This window comes from Anomaloglossus baeobatrachus, unplaced genomic scaffold, assembly GCF_048569485.1.
Source record: "Anomaloglossus baeobatrachus isolate aAnoBae1 unplaced genomic scaffold, aAnoBae1.hap1 Scaffold_244, whole genome shotgun sequence".
Lineage (NCBI taxonomy): Eukaryota > Metazoa > Chordata > Amphibia > Anura > Aromobatidae > Anomaloglossus > Anomaloglossus baeobatrachus.
Window position 1 is genome coordinate 191,858 of NW_027442061.1, and position 21,660 is coordinate 213,517.

At 45.5% G+C, this 21,660-nt stretch overlaps 1 protein-coding gene across 6 annotated transcripts in view; it reads right to left on the reverse strand.

Annotated features, from left to right (window-relative positions):
* Nucleotides 1-21,660, reverse strand: part of MINK1 (misshapen like kinase 1) — a 155,423-nt gene that overhangs the window by 4,064 nt on the left and 129,699 nt on the right. For 3 of the 6 annotated variants that reach the window (XM_075332158.1, XM_075332156.1, XM_075332160.1), the window contains 7 exons: nucleotides 19,554-19,639; nucleotides 19,356-19,465; nucleotides 19,127-19,215; nucleotides 18,901-18,924; nucleotides 2,086-2,246; nucleotides 1,879-1,999; nucleotides 1,409-1,549 (listed from right to left, as the gene is read on the reverse strand). In XM_075332158.1, the coding sequence (XP_075188273.1) occupies nucleotides 1,409-1,549; nucleotides 1,879-1,999; nucleotides 2,086-2,246; nucleotides 18,901-18,924; nucleotides 19,127-19,215; nucleotides 19,356-19,465; nucleotides 19,554-19,639 (732 nt within the window). The remainder of the gene's footprint in view (nucleotides 1-1,408; nucleotides 1,550-1,878; nucleotides 2,000-2,085; nucleotides 2,247-18,900; nucleotides 18,925-19,126; nucleotides 19,216-19,355; nucleotides 19,466-19,553; nucleotides 19,640-21,660) is intronic. The other 3 variants (XM_075332159.1, XM_075332157.1, XM_075332161.1) reach the window with 1 other exon arrangement.

Genomic DNA, 21,660 nt, shown 5'->3' on the forward strand with positions numbered 1-21,660 from the left:
AGCATTTCCAAACACATTCCCTACTCAACCAAGTCTTCACTTCTCAATACTCAACCAAAAAGTCGCATCGCCAAATGTCTTCTCTACTCAATACCTAACCAATGAGTCCCATCTGAAAAGTCAGCAGTGTAAGCTCATAACTAAACATCTTCGCTTCTCAATAATCAACCAACGAGGGCTACCTCCAAGGATTTTCACATCTCAATACTCAACCAAATCTCATCGCCAAAACATCTCTTCTCAATACTCAACCAGCAAGTTTCACCTTCAAATATCCACCATTCTCAATACCCAACCGAGTTCCATCTCAACAGACCATCAAGTTGTCTCATCAAGCATCTTCCATTCTTAATAATCAACCAACAAGGCCACCTCTAAACTATTTCACACCTCAATACTCAACCAACAAGTCCCATCGTTAAGTCTTCTCCTCTCAGTGCTCAATCAAGTCCCATCACAAAACGTCTTTCCTTCTCAATCCACAACCAAGTCACATCAAATATCTTTCCTTCTCAATAGTTAACCAACAAGTCCCATCACAAAAAGTCTTCCCTTCTCAAAACTCAGCCAAATCCCATCTCCAAATGGCTTCTCAAGTCAACCAACAAGTCACATCTGCAAAACATCTTCCCTTCTCAATCCACATCCAAGTCCCATCAAAGATCTTTCCTTCATAATAGTCAAACAAGAAGTCCCATCTTCAAACATCGTCCCATCCCAATACACATCCAAGTACTGTCAAAGATCTTTCCTTCTCAATGATCAACCAAACGTCCCATTTCCAAACATCTTCCTATCGCCACACAACACCAAGTCCCATCCCAAAAAGTCTTCCCTTCTCAAAACTCAACCAAGTCCCATGTCCAAATGTTTAACTCTTAATACTCAACCAAGTCGCATCTTTAAACATCTTCCCAACCCAATACACATCCAAGCACCAAAGATCTTTCCTTCTCAAAGGTCAACCAACAGGTCCCATCGCCAAACATCTTCTCTTCTCAATACTCAACCAAGTCGCATCTTCAAACATCTTCTCAACCCAATACACATCGAAGTACCATCAAAGATCTTTCCTTCTCAATGGTCAACCAACAAGCATATCTTCAAACATCTGTCGTAATCGTTACTCAACCACCAAGTTCCATCTTCAAACATCATCCCTACTTATAGGTTTTTGTCCCAATGTCTTCCCTTCCTAATAGGCAACCAAAACGACCCATATGAGAACGTGTTCCGTGATGAATAGTTAAAGTCTGTAAGTGCATAGGTCTACCCTTCTAACCATTCAGCCATCATTTTCCTTCTCCAGACATCTTCTGTACTTATGCTCTACAACACGTCATAACTAAGTGTCTCCAACCAGAGTCCCCTGACCGTGATCTCCATCTGTCGCCCCTTCATCACTCACATCGGTTCCTACGCCGTCTTTGCTGGGGGAAGAGCCGGGCACCTTGGGCTCAGTGGGCGAGTGGCTCGGTTGCACCACATCTGGCAGGTTTGTGTATCCGTTGCTATCTGCGTGCAGCAGGTTCCGTTCCTCTTCTGGCGTCTGAGAGGAAGGAGAGAGAGTGACGGATGTTTCTTTCGCTCAGGTGTCCACATACTGCACATTATATCGGTTGTAGCCATTTTGTATCCTTCACGTTACGTGTAAGGCGTGTAATCACCCTCCTAGTAATGATCATGTCCTCAGTGCTAGGTGCGTTTACAGACATGGAGACTCCATGAAGGAAACAGAAAATGGAGCCCTCTCGACTACAACTCCACCAATACAAGGGTAAGAGTCCTGTGTATTAGTACACCCGGGAATAAGGAGGAAGGCTACAAGACACGAGAAGATGACCACACTCCGCGCTGACCCTTATCGATCCTCCTCACCCTTTGCACAATCATGGTGCCGTCTCCATAGGAGCTGTCAGACGTGCTCCCCACCAACTCCTCCACGTCGTGGACCACCATGGTGCTCACGCTGTCTGTGTCAGCATCACGACCATTTCGACTGAAGGAAATATAGAAAATTGTGATGTTTCCAGCCATACATAATTTGGGAATGGGAGTGATATAATTTTAGGAGATGCTCATTACCTGGATGATGAATTATCTCTGCTTTGATCCTGTCGTTCTCCATCACCATCGTCATCATCCTCGTCGCTGCTGTCCATCTCGTCACTGGATGAAGAGTAGTCCAAAGCCTTTTTCGGGGGTTTTGGGACGTCTTCTGGGCGATCCTTCACTAATAAATGGTCCTGGAGGAGAGGGAGGCCGGGATTGGGTTATTTTTGACCAGGGTGATAAAGTATCCAGGGAGGACATGCACATGTATATACATGGTGTAAAGGGCGAGGGCAGGCAGGAGAGTAATCTGCACCCGAAACACCCATACAGGCCGGGTAACACCCGCGGCACACAGCGTGACACACACGGAGGACTACACTGACACGCTACGGTGTGCATGCCGGAGAAGCACAGACTAGGCATTGTACAGCTGCACAGAACATCAGGACAACGGATGCACACAATGATGACAGCCGCACAATACACTGATATAGACAGCTCTAAGTAATACACAGCCGCACAATACACTGATATAGACAGCTCTAAGTAATACACAGCCGCACAATACACTGATATAGACAGCTCTAAGTAATACACAGCCGCACAATACACTGATATAGACAGCTCTAAGTAATATACAGCCGCACAATACACTGATATAGACAGCTCTAAGTAATACACAACCGCACAATACACTGATATAGACAGCGCTAAGTAATATACAGCCGCACAATACACTGATATAGACAGCTCTAAGTAATATACAGCAGCACAATACACTGATATAGACAGCTCTAAGTAATATACAGCCGCACAATACACTGATATAGACAGCGCTAAGTAATATACAGCCGCACAATACACTGATATAGACAGCGCTAAGTAATATACAGCCGCACAATACACTGATATAGACAGCGCTAAGTAATATACAGCAGCACAATACACTGATATAGACAGCGCTAAGTAATATACAGCAGCACAATACACTGATATAGACAGCGCTAAGTAATATACAGCCGCACAATACACTGATATAGACAGCGCTAAGTAATATACAGCCGCACAATACACTGATATAGACAGCTCTAAGTAATATACAGCAGCACAATACACTGATATAGACAGCTCTAAGTAATATACAGCCGCACAATACACTGATATAGACAGCGCTAAGTAATATACAGCCGCACAATACACTGATATAGACAGCGCTAAGTAATATACAGCCGCACAATACACTGATATAGACAGCGCTAAGTAATATACAGCAGCACAATACACTGATATAGACAGCTCTAAGTAATATACAGCAGCACAATACACTGATATAGACAGCTCTAAGTAATACACAACCGCACAATACACTGATATAGACAGCTCTAAGTAATATACAGCCGCACAATACACTGATATAGACAGCGCTAAGTAATACACAGCCGCACAATACACTGATATAGACAGCGCTAAGTAATACACAGCCGCACAATACACTGATATAGACAGCTCTAAGTAATACACAGCCGCACAATACACTGATATAGACAGCTCTAAGTAATACACAACCGCACAATACACTGATATAGACAGCGCTAAGTAATACACAGCCGCACAATACACTGATATAGACAGCTCTAAGTAATACACAACCGCACAATACACTGATATAGACAGCGCTAAGTAATATACAGCCGCACAATACACTGATATAGACAGCTCTAAGTAATACACAGCCGCACAATACACTGATATAGACAGCGCTAAGTAATACACAGCCGCACAATACACTGATATAGACGGCGCTAAGTAATACACAGCCGCACAATACACTGATATAGACAGCGCTAAGTAATATACAGCCGCACAATACACTGATATAGACAGCGCTAAGTATTATACAGCAGCACAATACACTGATATAGACAGCGCTAAGCAATACACAGCTGCACAATACACTGATATAGACAGCTCTAAGTAATACACAACCGCACAATACACTGATATAGACAGCGCTAAGTAATATACAGCTGCACAATACACTGATATAGACAGCTCTAAGTAATATACAGCTGCACAATACACTGATATAGACAGGTCTAAGTAATATACAGCCGCACAATACACTGATATAGACAGCTCTAAGTAATATACAGCCGCACAATACACTGATATAGACAGGTCTAAGTAATATACAGCAGCACAATACACTGATATAGACAGCTCTAAGTAATACACAGCCGCACAATACACTGATATAGACAGCTCTAAGTAATACACAGCCGCACAATACACTGATATAGACAGGTCTAAGTAATATACAGCCGCACAATACACTGATATAGACAGCGCTAAGTAATATACAGCCGCACAATACACTGATATAGACAGCGCTAAGTAATACACAGCCGCACAATACACTGATATAGACAGCTCTAAGTAATACACAGCCGCACAATACACTGATATAGACAGCTCTAAGTAATACACAGCCGCACAATACACTGATATAGACAGCGCTAAGTAATATACAGCCGCACAATACACTGATATAGACAGCGCTAAGTAATACACAGCCACACAATACACTGATATAGACAGCTCTAAGTAATACACAGCCGCACAATACACTGATATAGACAGCGCTAAGTAATATACAGCCGCACAATACACTGATATAGACAGCGCTAAGTAATATACAGCCGCACAATACACTGATATAGACAGCTCTAAGTAATATACAGCCGCACAATACACTGATATAGACAGCGCTAAGTAATATACAGCCGCACAATACACTGATATAGACAGCTCTAAGTAATATACAGCCGCACAATACACTGATATAGACAGCTCTAAGTAATATACAGCCGCACAATACACTGATATAGACAGCGCTAAGTAATATACAGCCGCACAATACACTGATATAGACAGCTCTAAGTAATATACAGCCGCACAATACACTGATATAGACAGCTCTAAGTAATACACAGCCGCACAATACACTGATATAGACAGCTCTAAGTAATACACAACCGCACAATACACTGATATAGACAGCTCTAAGTAATACACAGCCGCACAATACACTGATATAGACAGCGCTAAGTAATATACAGCAGCACAATACACTGATATAGACAGCGCTAAGTAATATACAGCCGCACAATACACTGATATAGACAGCGCTAAGTAATATACAGCCGCACAATACACTGATATAGACAGCTCTAAGTAATATACAGCTGCACAATACACTGATATAGACAGCGCTAAGTAATATACAGCCGCACAATACACTGATATAGACAGCTCTAAGTAATACACAGCCGCACAATACACTGATATAGACAGCGCTAAGTAATATACAGCCGCACAATACACTGATATAGACAGCGCTAAGTAATACACAGCCGCACAATACACTGATATAGACAGCGCTAAGTAATATACAGCCGCACAATACACTGATATAGACAGCGCTAAGTAATATACAGCCGCACAATACACTGATATAGACAGCTCTAAGTAATATACAGCTGCACAATACACTGATATAGACAGCTCTAAGTAATATACAGCTGCACAATACACTGATATAGACAGCTCTAAGTAATATACAGCTGCACAATACACTGATATAGACAGCTCTAAGTAATATACAGCTGCACAATACACTGATATAGACAGGTCTAAGTAATATACAGCAGCACAATACACTGATATAGACAGCTCTAAGTAATATACAGCCGCACAATACACTGATATAGACAGGTCTAAGTAATATACAGCAGCACAATACACTGATATAGACAGCTCTAAGTAATATACAGCTGCACAATACACTGATATAGACAGGTCTAAGTAATATACAGCAGCACAATACACTGATATAGACAGCTCTAAGTAATATACAGCCGCACAATACACTGATATAGACAGCTCTAAGTAATACACAGCCGCACAATACACTGATATAGACAGCTCTAAGTAATACACAGCCGCACAATACACTGATATAGACAGCTCTAAGTAATACACAGCCGCACAATACACTGATATAGACAGGTCTAAGTAATATACAGCCGCACAATACACTGATATAGACAGCGCTAAGTAATATACAACCGCACAATACACTGATATAGACAGCGCTAAGTAATATACAGCTGCACAATACACTGATATAGACAGCGCTAAGTAATACACAGCCGCACAATACACTGATATAGACAGCTCTAAGTAATACACAACCGCACAATACACTGATATAGACAGCGCTAATATACAGCCGCACAATACACTGATATAGACAGCTCTAAGTAATACACAGCCGCACAATACACTGATATAGACAGCGCTAAGTAATACACAGCCGCACAATACACTGATATAGACAGCGCTAAGTAATACACAGCCGCACAATACACTGATATAGACAGCGCTAAGTAATATACAGCCGCACAATACACTGATATAGACAGCGCTAAGTATTATACAGCAGCACAATACACTGATATAGACAGCGCTAAGCAATACACAGCTGCACAATACACTGATATAGACAGCGCTAAGTAATATACAGCTGCACAATACACTGATATAGACAGCTCTAAGTAATATACAGCTGCACAATACACTGATATAGACAGCGCTAAGCAATACACAACCGCACAATACACTGATATAGACAGCGCTAAGTAATATACAGCTGCACAATACACTGATATAGACAGCTCTAAGTAATATACAGCTGCACAATACACTGATATAGACAGCGCTAAGTAATATACAGCAGCACAATACACTGATATAGACAGCTCTAAGTAATATACAGCAGCACAATACACTGATATAGACAGCTCTAAGTAATATACAGCTGCACAATACACTGATATAGACAGCGCTAAGTAATATACAGCAGCACAATACACTGATATAGACAGCTCTAAGTAATATACAGCTGCACAATACACTGATATAGACAGGTCTAAGTAATATACAGCAGCACAATACACTGATATAGACAGCTCTAAGTAATATACAGCCGCACAATACACTGATATAGACAGGTCTAAGTAATACACAGCCGCACAATACACTGATATAGACAGCGCTAAGTAATATACAGCCGCACAATACACTGATATAGACAGGTCTAAGTAATATACAGCAGCACAATACACTGATATAGACAGCTCTAAGTAATATACAGCTGCACAATACACTGATATAGACAGGTCTAAGTAATATACAGCAGCACAATACACTGATATAGACAGCTCTAAGTAATATACAGCCGCACAATACACTGATATAGACAGGTCTAAGTAATATACAGCAGCACAATACACTGATATAGACAGCTCTAAGTAATACACAGCCGCACAATACACTGATATAGACAGCTCTAAGTAATACACAGCCGCACAATACACTGATATAGACAGCTCTAAGTAATATACAGCAGCACAATACACTGATATAGACAGCGCTAAGTAATATACAGCCGCACAATACACTGATATAGACAGCGCTAAGTAATACACAGCCGCACAATACACTGATATAGACAGCTCTAAGTAATACACAGCCGCACAATACACTGATATAGACAGCTCTAAGTAATACACAGCCGCACAATACACTGATATAGACAGCTCTAAGTAATATACAGCCGCACAATACACTGATATAGACAGCGCTAAGTAATATACAGCCGCACAATACACTGATATAGACAGCTCTAAGTAATATACAGCCGCACAATACACTGATATAGACAGCTCTAAGTAATATACAGCCGCACAATACACTGATATAGACAGCTCTAAGTAATATACAGCCGCACAATACACTGATATAGACAGCTCTAAGTAATATACAGCCGCACAATACACTGATATAGACAGCGCTAAGTAATATACAGCCGCACAATACACTGATATAGACAGCTCTAAGTAATATACAGCCGCACAATACACTGATATAGACAGCTCTAAGTAATACACAGCCGCACAATACACTGATATAGACAGCTCTAAGTAATACACAACCGCACAATACACTGATATAGACAGCTCTAAGTAATACACAGCCGCACAATACACTGATATAGACAGCGCTAAGTAATATACAGCAGCACAATACACTGATATAGACAGCGCTAAGTAATATACAGCCGCACAATACACTGATATAGACAGCGCTAAGTAATATACAGCCGCACAATACACTGATATAGACAGCTCTAAGTAATATACAGCTGCACAATACACTGATATAGACAGCGCTAAGTAATATACAGCCGCACAATACACTGATATAGACAGCTCTAAGTAATACACAGCCGCACAATACACTGATATAGACAGCGCTAAGTAATATACAGCCGCACAATACACTGATATAGACAGCGCTAAGTAATACACAGCCGCACAATACACTGATATAGACAGCGCTAAGTAATATACAGCCGCACAATACACTGATATAGACAGCGCTAAGTAATATACAGCCGCACAATACACTGATATAGACAGCTCTAAGTAATATACAGCTGCACAATACACTGATATAGACAGCTCTAAGTAATATACAGCTGCACAATACACTGATATAGACAGCTCTAAGTAATATACAGCTGCACAATACACTGATATAGACAGGTCTAAGTAATATACAGCAGCACAATACACTGATATAGACAGCTCTAAGTAATATACAGCCGCACAATACACTGATATAGACAGGTCTAAGTAATATACAGCAGCACAATACACTGATATAGACAGCTCTAAGTAATATACAGCTGCACAATACACTGATATAGACAGGTCTAAGTAATATACAGCCGCACAATACACTGATATAGACAGGTCTAAGTAATATACAGCAGCACAATACACTGATATAGACAGCTCTAAGTAATACACAGCCGCACAATACACTGATATAGACAGCTCTAAGTAATACACAGCCGCACAATACACTGATATAGACAGGTCTAAGTAATATACAGCCGCACAATACACTGATATAGACAGCGCTAAGTAATATACAGCCGCACAATACACTGATATAGACAGCGCTAAGTAATACACAGCCGCACAATACACTGATATAGACAGCTCTAAGTAATACACAACCGCACAATACACTGATATAGACAGCGCTAAGTAATATACAGCAGCACAATACACTGATATAGACAGCGCTAAGTAATACACAACCGCACAATACACTGATATAGACAGCTCTAAGTAATACACAGCCGCACAATACACTGATATAGACAGCTCTAAGTAATACACAACCGCACAATACACTGATATAGACAGCTCTAAGTAATACACAACCGCACAATACACTGATATAGACAGCGCTAAGTAATATACAGCCGCACAATACACTGATATAGACAGCTCTAAGTACTATACAGCAGCTCATAAGACACGCAAACCACTAATGTACAGCCGGACTACAACATACACACTCACATGACAAGCACCACACACTTTACTGTGACACAAAGAAATGTACACCCAAACTTTAATTATATTTGCACATAAAAGTGCACTACACCCCGACATTTATACACCACAGGTAATGTACAGCCGCACACTACACCCCGACATTTATACACCACAGGTAATGTACAGCCGCACTACACCCCGACATTCATACACACCAGGCGATGTACAGCCACACATTACACCCTGACATTCATACACACCAGGCAATATACAGCCAAACACAACACCCTGACATTCATACACAGCAGGTATCGTACACCCGCACACTACACCCTGACATTCATACACACCAGGTATCGTACAGCCGCACACTACACCCTGACATTCATACACACCAGGTATCGTACAGCCGCACACTACACCCTGACATTCATACACACCAGGTATCATACAGCCGCACACTACACCTTGACATTCATACACACCAGGTAAAGTACAGCCGCACACTACACCCTGACATTCATACACACCAGGCAATGTACAGGCACATACTACTACCCGACATTCATACACACCAGGCAATGTACAGGCACATACTACTACCTGACATTCGTACACACCAGGTAATGTACAGCCGCACACTACACCCTGACATTCATACACACCAGGCAATGTACAGCCACACACTACACCCACACACACCAGGTAATGTACAGCCGCACATTATACACTGACATTCATACACACCAGGCAATGTACAGCCGCACACTATACCCTGACATTCATACACACCAGGCAATGTACAGCCGCACACTACACCCTGACATTCATACACACCAGGTATCGTACAGCCGCACACTACACCCTGACTTTCATACACACCAGGTATCATACAGCCGCACACTACACCTTGACATTCATACACACCAGGTAATGTACAGCCGCACACTACACCCTGACATTCATACACACCAGGCAATGTACAGGCACATACTACTACCCGACATTCATACACTGACCAGGTAATGTACAGCCGCACACTACACCCTGACATTCATACACACCAGGCAATGTACAGCCACACACTACACCCACACACACCAGGTAATGTACAGCCGCACATTATACCCTGACATTCATACACACCAGGCAATGTACAGCCGCACACTATACCCTGACATTCATACACACCAGGCAATGTACAGCCGCACACTACACCCTGACATTCATACACACCAGGTATCGTACAGCCGCACACTACACCCTGACATTCATACACACCAGGTATCATACAGCCGCACACTACACCTTGACATTCATACACACCAGGTAATGTACAGCCGCACACTACACCCTGACATTCATACACACCAGGCAATGTACAGGCACATACTACTACCCGACATTCATACACTGACCAGGTAATGTACAGCCGCACACTACACCCTGACATTCGTACACACCAGGTAATGTACAGCCGCACACTACACCCTGACATTCATACAGACCAGGCAATGTACAGCCGCACACTACACCCTGACATTCATACACAGCAGGTAATGTACAGCCACACACTACACGCACACACACCAGGGAATGTACAGCCGCACATTATACCCTGACATTCATACACACCAGGCAATGTACAGCCGCACACTATACCCTGACATTCATACACACCAGGCAATGTACAGCCGCACATTACGCCCTGACATTCATACACACCAAGTAATGTACAACCGCACACTACACCCTGACATTCATACACACCAGGTAATGTACAGCCACATACTACAACCCGACATTCATACACTGACCAGGTAATGTACAGCCGCACACTACACCCTGACATTCACACACAGCAGGTAATGTACAGCAACACACTACACCCTGACATTCACACACATCAGGTAATGTACAGCCGCACACTACACCCCAACATTCATACACAGCAGGTAATGTACAGCCGCATACTACAACCCGACATTCATACACAGCAGGTAATGTACAGCCGCATACTACAACCCGACATTCATACACTGACCAGGTAATGTACAGCCGCATACTACAACCCGACATTCATACACAGACCAGGTAATGTACAGCCGCACACTACACCCTGACATTCATACACACCAGGCAATGTACAGCCGAACACTACACCCCGACATTCATACACACCAGGCAATGTACAGCCACATACTACAACCCGACATTCATACACTGACCAGGTAATGTACAGCCGCACACTACACCCTGACATTCATACACACCAGGCAATGTACAGCCGAACACTACACCCTGACATTCATACACACCAGGCAATGTACAGCCACACACTACACCCCGACATTCATACACACCAGGTAATGTACAGCCGCACATTATACACTGACATTCATACACACCAGGCAATGTACAGCCGCACACTATACCCTGACATTCATACACACCAGGCAATGTACAGCCGCACACTACACCCTGAGATTCATCCACACCAGGTAATGTACAGCAGCACACTACACCCTGACATTCATACACACCAGGCAATGTACAGCCGCACACTACACCCCGACATTCATACACACCAGGCAATGTACAGCCGCACATTATACCCTGACATTCATACACACCAGGCAATGTACAGCCGCACATTATACCCTGACATTCATACACACCAGGCAATGTACAGCCGCACATTATACCCTGACATTCATACACACCAGGCAATGTACAGCCGCACATTACGCCCTGACATTCATACACACCAAGTAATGTACAACCGCACACTACACCCTGACATTCATACACACCAGGTAATGTACAGCTACATACTACAACCCGACATTCATACACTGACCAGGTAATGTACAGCCGCACACTACACCCTGACATTCGTACACACCAGGTAATGTACAGCCGCACACTACACCCTGACATTCATACAGACCAGGCAATGTACAGCCGCACACTACACCCTGACATTCATACACAGCAGGTAATGTACAGCCACACACTACACGCACACACACCAGGGAATGTACAGCCGCACATTATACCCTGACATTCATACACACCAGGCAATGTACAGCCGCACACTATACCCTGACATTCATACACACCAGGCAATGTACAGCCGCACATTACGCCCTGACATTCATACACACCAAGTAATGTACAACCGCACACTACACCCTGACATTCATACACACCAGGTAATGTACAGCCACATACTACAACCCGACATTCATACACTGACCAGGTAATGTACAGCCGCACACTACACCCTGACATTCACACACAGCAGGTAATGTACAGCAACACACTACACCCTGACATTCACACACATCAGGTAATGTACAGCCGCACACTACACCCCAACATTCATACACAGCAGGTAATGTACAGCCGCATACTACAACCCGACATTCATACACAGCAGGTAATGTACAGCCGCATACTACAACCCGACATTCATACACTGACCAGGTAATGTACAGCCGCATACTACAACCCGACATTCATACACAGACCAGGTAATGTACAGCCGCACACTACACCCTGACATTCATACACACCAGGCAATGTACAGCCGAACACTACACCCCGACATTCATACACACCAGGCAATGTACAGCCACATACTACAACCCGACATTCATACACTGACCAGGTAATGTACAGCCGCACACTACACCCTGACATTCATACACACCAGGCAATGTACAGCCGAACACTACACCCTGACATTCATACACACCAGGCAATGTACAGCCACACACTACACCCCGACATTCATACACACCAGGTAATGTACAGCCGCACATTATACACTGACATTCATACACACCAGGCAATGTACAGCCGCACACTATACCCTGACATTCATACACACCAGGCAATGTACAGCCGCACACTACACCCTGAGATTCATCCACACCAGGTAATGTACAGCAGCACACTACACCCTGACATTCATACACACCAGGCAATGTACAGCCGCACACTACACCCCGACATTCATACACACCAGGCAATGTACAGCCGCACATTATACCCTGACATTCATACACACCAGGCAATGTACAGCCGCACATTATACCCTGACATTCATACACACCAGGCAATGTACAGCCGCACATTATACCCTGACATTCATACACACCAGGCAATGTACAGCCGCACATTACGCCCTGACATTCATACACACCAAGTAATGTACAACCGCACACTACACCCTGACATTCATACACACCAGGTAATGTACAGCTACATACTACAACCCGACATTCATACACTGACCAGGTAATGTACAGCCGCACACTACACCCTGACATTCATACACATCAGGTAATGTACAGCCGCACACTACACCCCAACATTCATACACACCAAATAATGTACAGCCACACACTACCCCCTGACATTCATACACACCAGGTAATGTACAGCCACATACTACAACCCGACATTCATACACAGCAGGTAATGTACAGCCGCATACTACAACCCGACATTCATACACTGACCAGGTAATGTACAGCCGCATACTACAACCCGACATCATACACAGACCAGGTAATGTACAGCCGCACACTACACCCTGACATTCATACACACCAGGCAATGTACAGCCGAACACTACACCCCGACATTCATACACACCAGGCAATGTACAGCCACATACTACAACCCGACATTCATACACTGACCAGGTAATGTACAGCCGCACACTACACCCTGACATTCATACACACCAGGCAATGTACAGCCGAACACTACACCCCGACATTCATACACACCAGGCAATGTACAGCTGCACACTACACCCTGACATTCATACACACCAGGCAATGTACAGCCACACACTACACCCCGACATTCATACACACCAGGTAATGTACAGCCGCACATTATACACTGACATTCATACACACCAGGCAATGTACAGCCGCACATTATACCCTGACATTCATACACACAAGGCAATGTACAGCCGCACACTATACCCTGACATTCATACACACCAGGCAATGTACAGCCGCACACTACACCCTGAGATTCATCCACACCAGGTAATGTACAGCAGCACACTACACCCTGACATTCATACACACCAGGCAATGTACAGCCGCACACTACACCCCGACATTCATACACACCAGGCAATGTACAGCCGCACATTATACCCTGACATTCATACACACCAGGCAATGTACAGCCGCACATTATACCCTGACATTCATACACACCAGGCAATGTACAGCCGCACATTATACCCTGACATTCATACACACCAGGCAATGTACAGCCGCACACTATACCCTGACATTCATACACACCAGGCAATGTACAGCCGCACATTACGCCCTGACATTCATACACACCAAGTAATGTACAACCGCACACTACACCCTGACATTCATACACACCAGGTAATGTACAGCCACATACTACAACCCGACATTCATACACTGACCAGGTAATGTACAGCCGCACACTACACCCTGACATTCATACACACCAGGCAATGTACAGCCGAACACTACACCCCGACATTCATACACACCAGGCAATGTACAGCTGCACACTACACCCTGACATTCATACACACCAGGTAATGTATAGCCACACACTACACCCTGACATTCATACACACCAGGTAATGTACAGCCGCACACTACACCCCAACATTCATACACACCAAATAATGTACAGCCACACACTACCCCCTGACATTCATACACACCAGGTAATGTACAGCCACATACTACAACCCGACATTCATACACAGCAGGTAATGTACAGCCGCATACTACAACCCGACATTCATACACTGACCAGGTAATGTACAGTCGCACACTACACCCCGACATTCATACACACCAGGCAATGTACAGCCACATACTACAACCCGACATTCATACACTGACCAGGTAATGTACAGCCGCACACTACACCCTGACATTCATACACACCAGGCAATGTACAGCCGAACACTACACCCCGACATTCATACACACCAGGCAATGTACAGCTGCACACTACACCCTGACATTCATACACACCAGGTAATGTACAGCCGCACATTATACACTGACATTCATACACACCAGGCAATGTACAGCCGCACACTATACCCTGACATTCATACACACCAGGCAATGTATGGCTGCACACTACACCCTGACATTCATACACACCAGGCAATGTACAGCCACATACTACAACCCGACATTCATACACTGACCAGGTAATGTACAGCCGCACACTACACCCTGACATTCATACACACCAGGCAATGTACAGCCAAACACTACACCCCGACATTCATACACACCAGGCAATGTACAGACACATACTACAACCCAACATTCATACACTGACCAGGTAATGTACAGCCGCACACTACACCCTGACATTCATACACACCAGGTAATGTACAGCTGCACACTACACCCTGACATTCATACACAGCAGGTAATGAACAGCCGCGCACTACACCCTGACATTCAAACACAGCAGGTAATGTACAGCCGCACACTACACCCTGACATTCATACACACCAGGCAATGTACAGCTGCACACTACACCCCGACATTCATACACACCAGGCAATGTACAGCCACATACTACACCCTGACATTCATACACACCAGGCAATGTACAGCCGCACACTACACCCTGACATTCATACACACCAGGCAATGTACAGTCGCACACAACACCCTGACATTCATACACAGCAGGTATCGTACAACCGCACACTACACCCCGACATTTATACACACCAGGTATCGTACAGCCGCACACTACACCCCGACATTCATACACACCAGGTATCGTACAGCCGCACACTACACCCCGACATTCATACACACCAGGTATCGTACAGCCGCACACTACACCCTGACATTCATTCACACCAGGTATCATACAGCCGCACACTACACCCTGACATTCATACACACCAGGCAATGTACAGCCACATACTACTACCCGACATTCATACACTGACCAGGTAATGTACAGCCGCACACTACACCCTGACATTCGTACACACCAGGTAATGTACAGCCGCACACTACACCCTGACATTCATACACACCAGGCAATGTACAGCCGCACACTAAACCCTGACATTCATACACAGCAGGTAATGTACAGCCACACACTACACCCACACACTTCACCCACACACACCAGGTAATGTACAGCCGCACATTATACACTGACATTCATACACACCAGGCAATGTACAGCCGCACATTATACCCTGACATTCATACACAGCAGGTAATGTACAGCCGCACACTACGACCCTGACATTCATACACACAAGGCAATGTACAGCCGCACACTATACCCTGACATTCATACACACCAGGCAATACACAGCCGCACATTATACCCTGACATTCATACACACCAGGCAATGTACAGCCGCACACTACACCCCGACATTCATACACACCAGGCAATGTACAGCCGCACATTATACCCTGACATTCATACACACCAGGCAATGTACAGCCGCACACTATACCCTGACATTCATACACACCAGGCAATGTACAGCCGCACATTACGCTTTGACATTCATACACACCAGGTAATGTACAGCCACATACTACAACCCGACATTCATACACTGACCAGGAAATGTACAGCCGCACACTACACCCTGAGATTCATCCACACCAGGCAATGTACAGCCGCACACTACACCCTGACATTCATACACACCAGGCAATGTACAGCCGCACACTACACCCTGACATTCATACACAGCAGGTACAGCTGCACACTACACCCTGACATTCATACACACCAGGCAATGTATAGCCACACACTACACCCTGACAACAGTCATACACACCAGGCAATGTACAGCTGCACACTACACCCTGACATTCATACACACCAGGCAATGTACAGCTGCACACTACACCCTGACATTCATACACAGCAGGTAATGTACAGCCGCACACTACACCCTGACATTCATACACAGCAGGTAATGTACAGCCGCACACTACGACCCTGACATTCATACACACCAGGTAATGTACAGCCGCACACTACACCCTGACATTCATACACAGCAGGTAATGCACAGCCGCACACTACACCCTGACATTCATACACAGCAGGTAATGTACAGCCGCACACTACACCCCGACATTCATACACACCAGGTAATGTACAGCCGCACACTACACGCTGACATTTATACACAGCAGGTAATGTACAGCCGCACACTACACCCTGACATTCATACACAGCAGGTAATGCACAGCCGCACACTACACCCTGACATTCATACACAGCAGGTAATGTACAGCCGCACACTACACCCTGACATTCATACACAGCAGGTAATGTACAGCCGCACACTACACCCTGACATTCATACACACCAGGTAATGTACAGCCGCACACTACACGCTGACATTCATACACACCAGGTAATGTACAGCCGCACACTACACGCTGACATTTATACACAGCAGGTAATGTACAGCCGCACACTACACCCCGACATTCATACACACCAGGTAATGTACAGCCGCACACTACACCCTGACATTCATACACAGCAGGTAATGTACAGCCGCACACTACAACCCTGACATTCATACACATCAGGTAATGTACAGCCGCACACTACACGCTGACATTCATACACAGCAGGTAATCTACAGCCGCACACTACACCCTGACATTCATACACAGCAGGTAATGCACAGCCGCACACTACACCCTGACATTCATACACAGCAGGTAATGTACAGCCGCACACTACACGCTGACATTCATACACAGCAGGTAATGTACAGCCGCACACTACACCCTGACATTCATACACACCAGGTAATGTACAGCCGCACACTACACGCTGACATTCATACACACCAGGTAATGTACAGCCGCACACTACACGCTGACATTCATACACACCAGGTAATGTACAGCCGCACACTACACCCTGACATTCATACACAGCAGGTAATGCACAGCCGCACACTACACCCTGACATTCATACACAGCAGGTAATGTACAGCCGCACACTACACCCTGACATTCATACACACCAGGTAATGTACAGCCGCACACTACACCCTGACATTCATACACAGCAGGTAATGGACAGCCGCACACTACACCCTGTCATTCATACACAGCAGTTAATGCACAGCCGCACACTACACCCCGACATTCATACACAGAAGGTAATGCACAGCCGCACACTACACCCCGACATTCATACACAGAAGGTAATGCACAGACGCACACTACACCCTGACATTCATACACAGAAGGTAATGCACAGACGCACACTACTCCAGCACACAGGAGACACTAACCTCTCCAATCGCTCTTTTATAGCTCTGACAGCGGTAGAGAAAAGAAAAGGATTATTGCAGGACGTCGTCATCCTCCTCCCATGGCACAAGTGTAACTGTACATCTGCCCATATAGGACCCCCCCACACACACATTATATAGTGGAGGGGATACCGCAATATAATATTACATATAGACATCCCCCGCCATCCCATATCAAGAGAGAGGAGTTTGGGGCTAGACTTACCGCCGGACGCCCCGGCCGGGACCGATGCTCCTCTCCTGGGGTCTTGCTTCCAGGGGGGCTGATTGAAGACTCCTCCAATTTATGAGGGGCTGCAGGAGACGTCAGATATAAGAACAATGGGGGGCACAGAGACCCCGCTGCTGCCCCAAGTCTAATACTTTATACATGGGTAACTGAGCCCCCCACTTAAGACCCCCACATGATAGATGTGGCCCCCTGGGGTCATTACCTATACGGTTCCTCTCCAGCGATCCGGCCTGGGGAAGGTTGGGGTGCGGGGACTGCAGCAGGGAGTCTCCCCTTTCCCAGCCGCTCTCCGCCCGGCGCAGGTCGGGATTACTAAAGGACAGGAGAGAGGTGGGTGATCAGATACATACAGGACGACCCCCCCCAAATATCCATCCGTGATGGGGCTGGGGGCACATACCTGGCTCTCACAGCCTGGACCGGTCGCCCCACTGCGGATCCGCTTGTGTTCAGAGCGGTGGCTATGGACGTCGTCCTCTGGGGAACCTGGAGGGATAACCGGTGCGGTGAGCTTACGCCCCAGTCACCCCCAGAGCTGCTGTCTTCTTAGCATACTGCAGTACATTGTGGGAGACATGTACAGCGGCAGGAAAATCCGCACAGAAGTGCAGCTCTACAAGTCACACCGAGAGCTGCATCATCCTCAGGCTGCGGCGCCGTCGTGGTGCACTACATCCCCCACAATGCAATGCCGCTCTTGGCAGCGGCAGCTCTGGTTGTGACTGGAGTGATCAAGTGAGATAAAGGAAACCCAGGAAAGAACGGAGACCCAGCGAGAGAAGAAGCCGACCAGCCCGGACATCCCATCAGGTAATGAACGGTCAGGAGCCGTGGAAAGCAGAGTAGCAGATAGTGACAGGCGCCACTAGTAGCCAGAGAATTGCGAAGACGTGTATTAGTAATGTCTGGGAAAGCTGGGTGACCACCACTATGCTATAGATCCTGGGAAAGCTGGGTGACCACCACTATGCTATAGATCCTGGGAAAGCTGGGTGACCACCACTATGCTATAGATACTGGGAAAGCTGGGTGACCACCACTATGCTATAGATCCTGGGAAAGCTGGGTGACCACCACTATGCTATAGATCCTGGGAAAGCTGGGTGACCACCACTATGCTATAGATACTGGGAAAGCTGGGTGACCACCACTATGCTATAGATTCTGGGAAAGCTGGGTGACCACCACTATGCTAGATTCTGGGAAAGCTGGGTGACCACCGATATGCTATAGATCCTGGGAAAGCTGGGTGACCACCATTATGCTATAAATCCTAGCAAAGCTGGGTGACCACCGATATGCTATAGATCCTGGGAAAGCTGGGTGACCACCACTATGCTATAGATCCTGGGAAAGCTGGGTGACCACCACTATGCTATAGATCCTGGGAAAGCTGGGTGACCACCACTATGCTATAGATTCTGGGAAAGCTGGGTGACCATCACTATGCTATAGATCCTGAGAAAGCTGGGTGACCACCACTATGCTATAAATCCTAGCAAAGCTGGGTGACCACCGATATGCTATAGATCCTGGGAAAGCTGGGTGACCACCAATATGCTATAGATTCTGGGAAAGCTGGGTGACCACCACTATGCTATAGATTCTGGGAAAGCTGGGTGACCACCAATACGCTATAGATCCTGGGAAAGCTGGGTGACCACCAATATGCTATAGATTCTGGGAAAGCTGGGTGACCACCACTATGCTATAGATTCTGGGAAAGCTGGGTGACCACCAATATGCTATAGATTCTGGGAAAGCTGGGTGACCACCACTACGCTATAGATTCTGGGAAAGCTGGGTGAACACCACTACGCTATAGATTCTGGGAAAGCTGGGTGACCACCACTACGCTATAGATTCTGGGAAAGCTGGGTGACCACCAATACGCTATAGATACTGGGAAAGCTGGGTGACCACCACTATGCTATAGATTCTGGGAAAGCTGGGTGACCACCAATATGCTATAGATTCTGGGAAAGCTGGGTGACCACCAATATGCTATAGATTCTGGGAAAGCTGGGTGACCACCAATATGCTATAGATTCTGGGAAAGCTGGGTGACCACCAATACGCTATAGATACTGGGAAAGCTGGGTGACCACCACTATGCTATAGATTCTGGGAAAGCTGGGTGACCACCACTATGCTATAGATTCTGGGAAAGCTGGGTGACCACCACTATGCTATAGATTCTGGGAAAGCTGGGTGACCACCACTATGCTATAGATTCTGGGAAAGCTGGGTGACCACCAATATGCTATAGATTCTGGGATAGCTGGGTGACCACCACTATGCTATAGATTCTGGGAAAGCTGGGTGACCACCACTATGCTATAGATTCTGGGAAAGCTGGGTGACCACCACTATGCTATAGATCCTGGGAAAGTTGGGTGACCACCACTATGCTATAGATTCTGGGAAAGCTGGGTGACCACCACTATGCTATAGATACTGGGAAAGCTGGGTGACCACCACTATGCTATAGATTCTGGGAAAGCTGG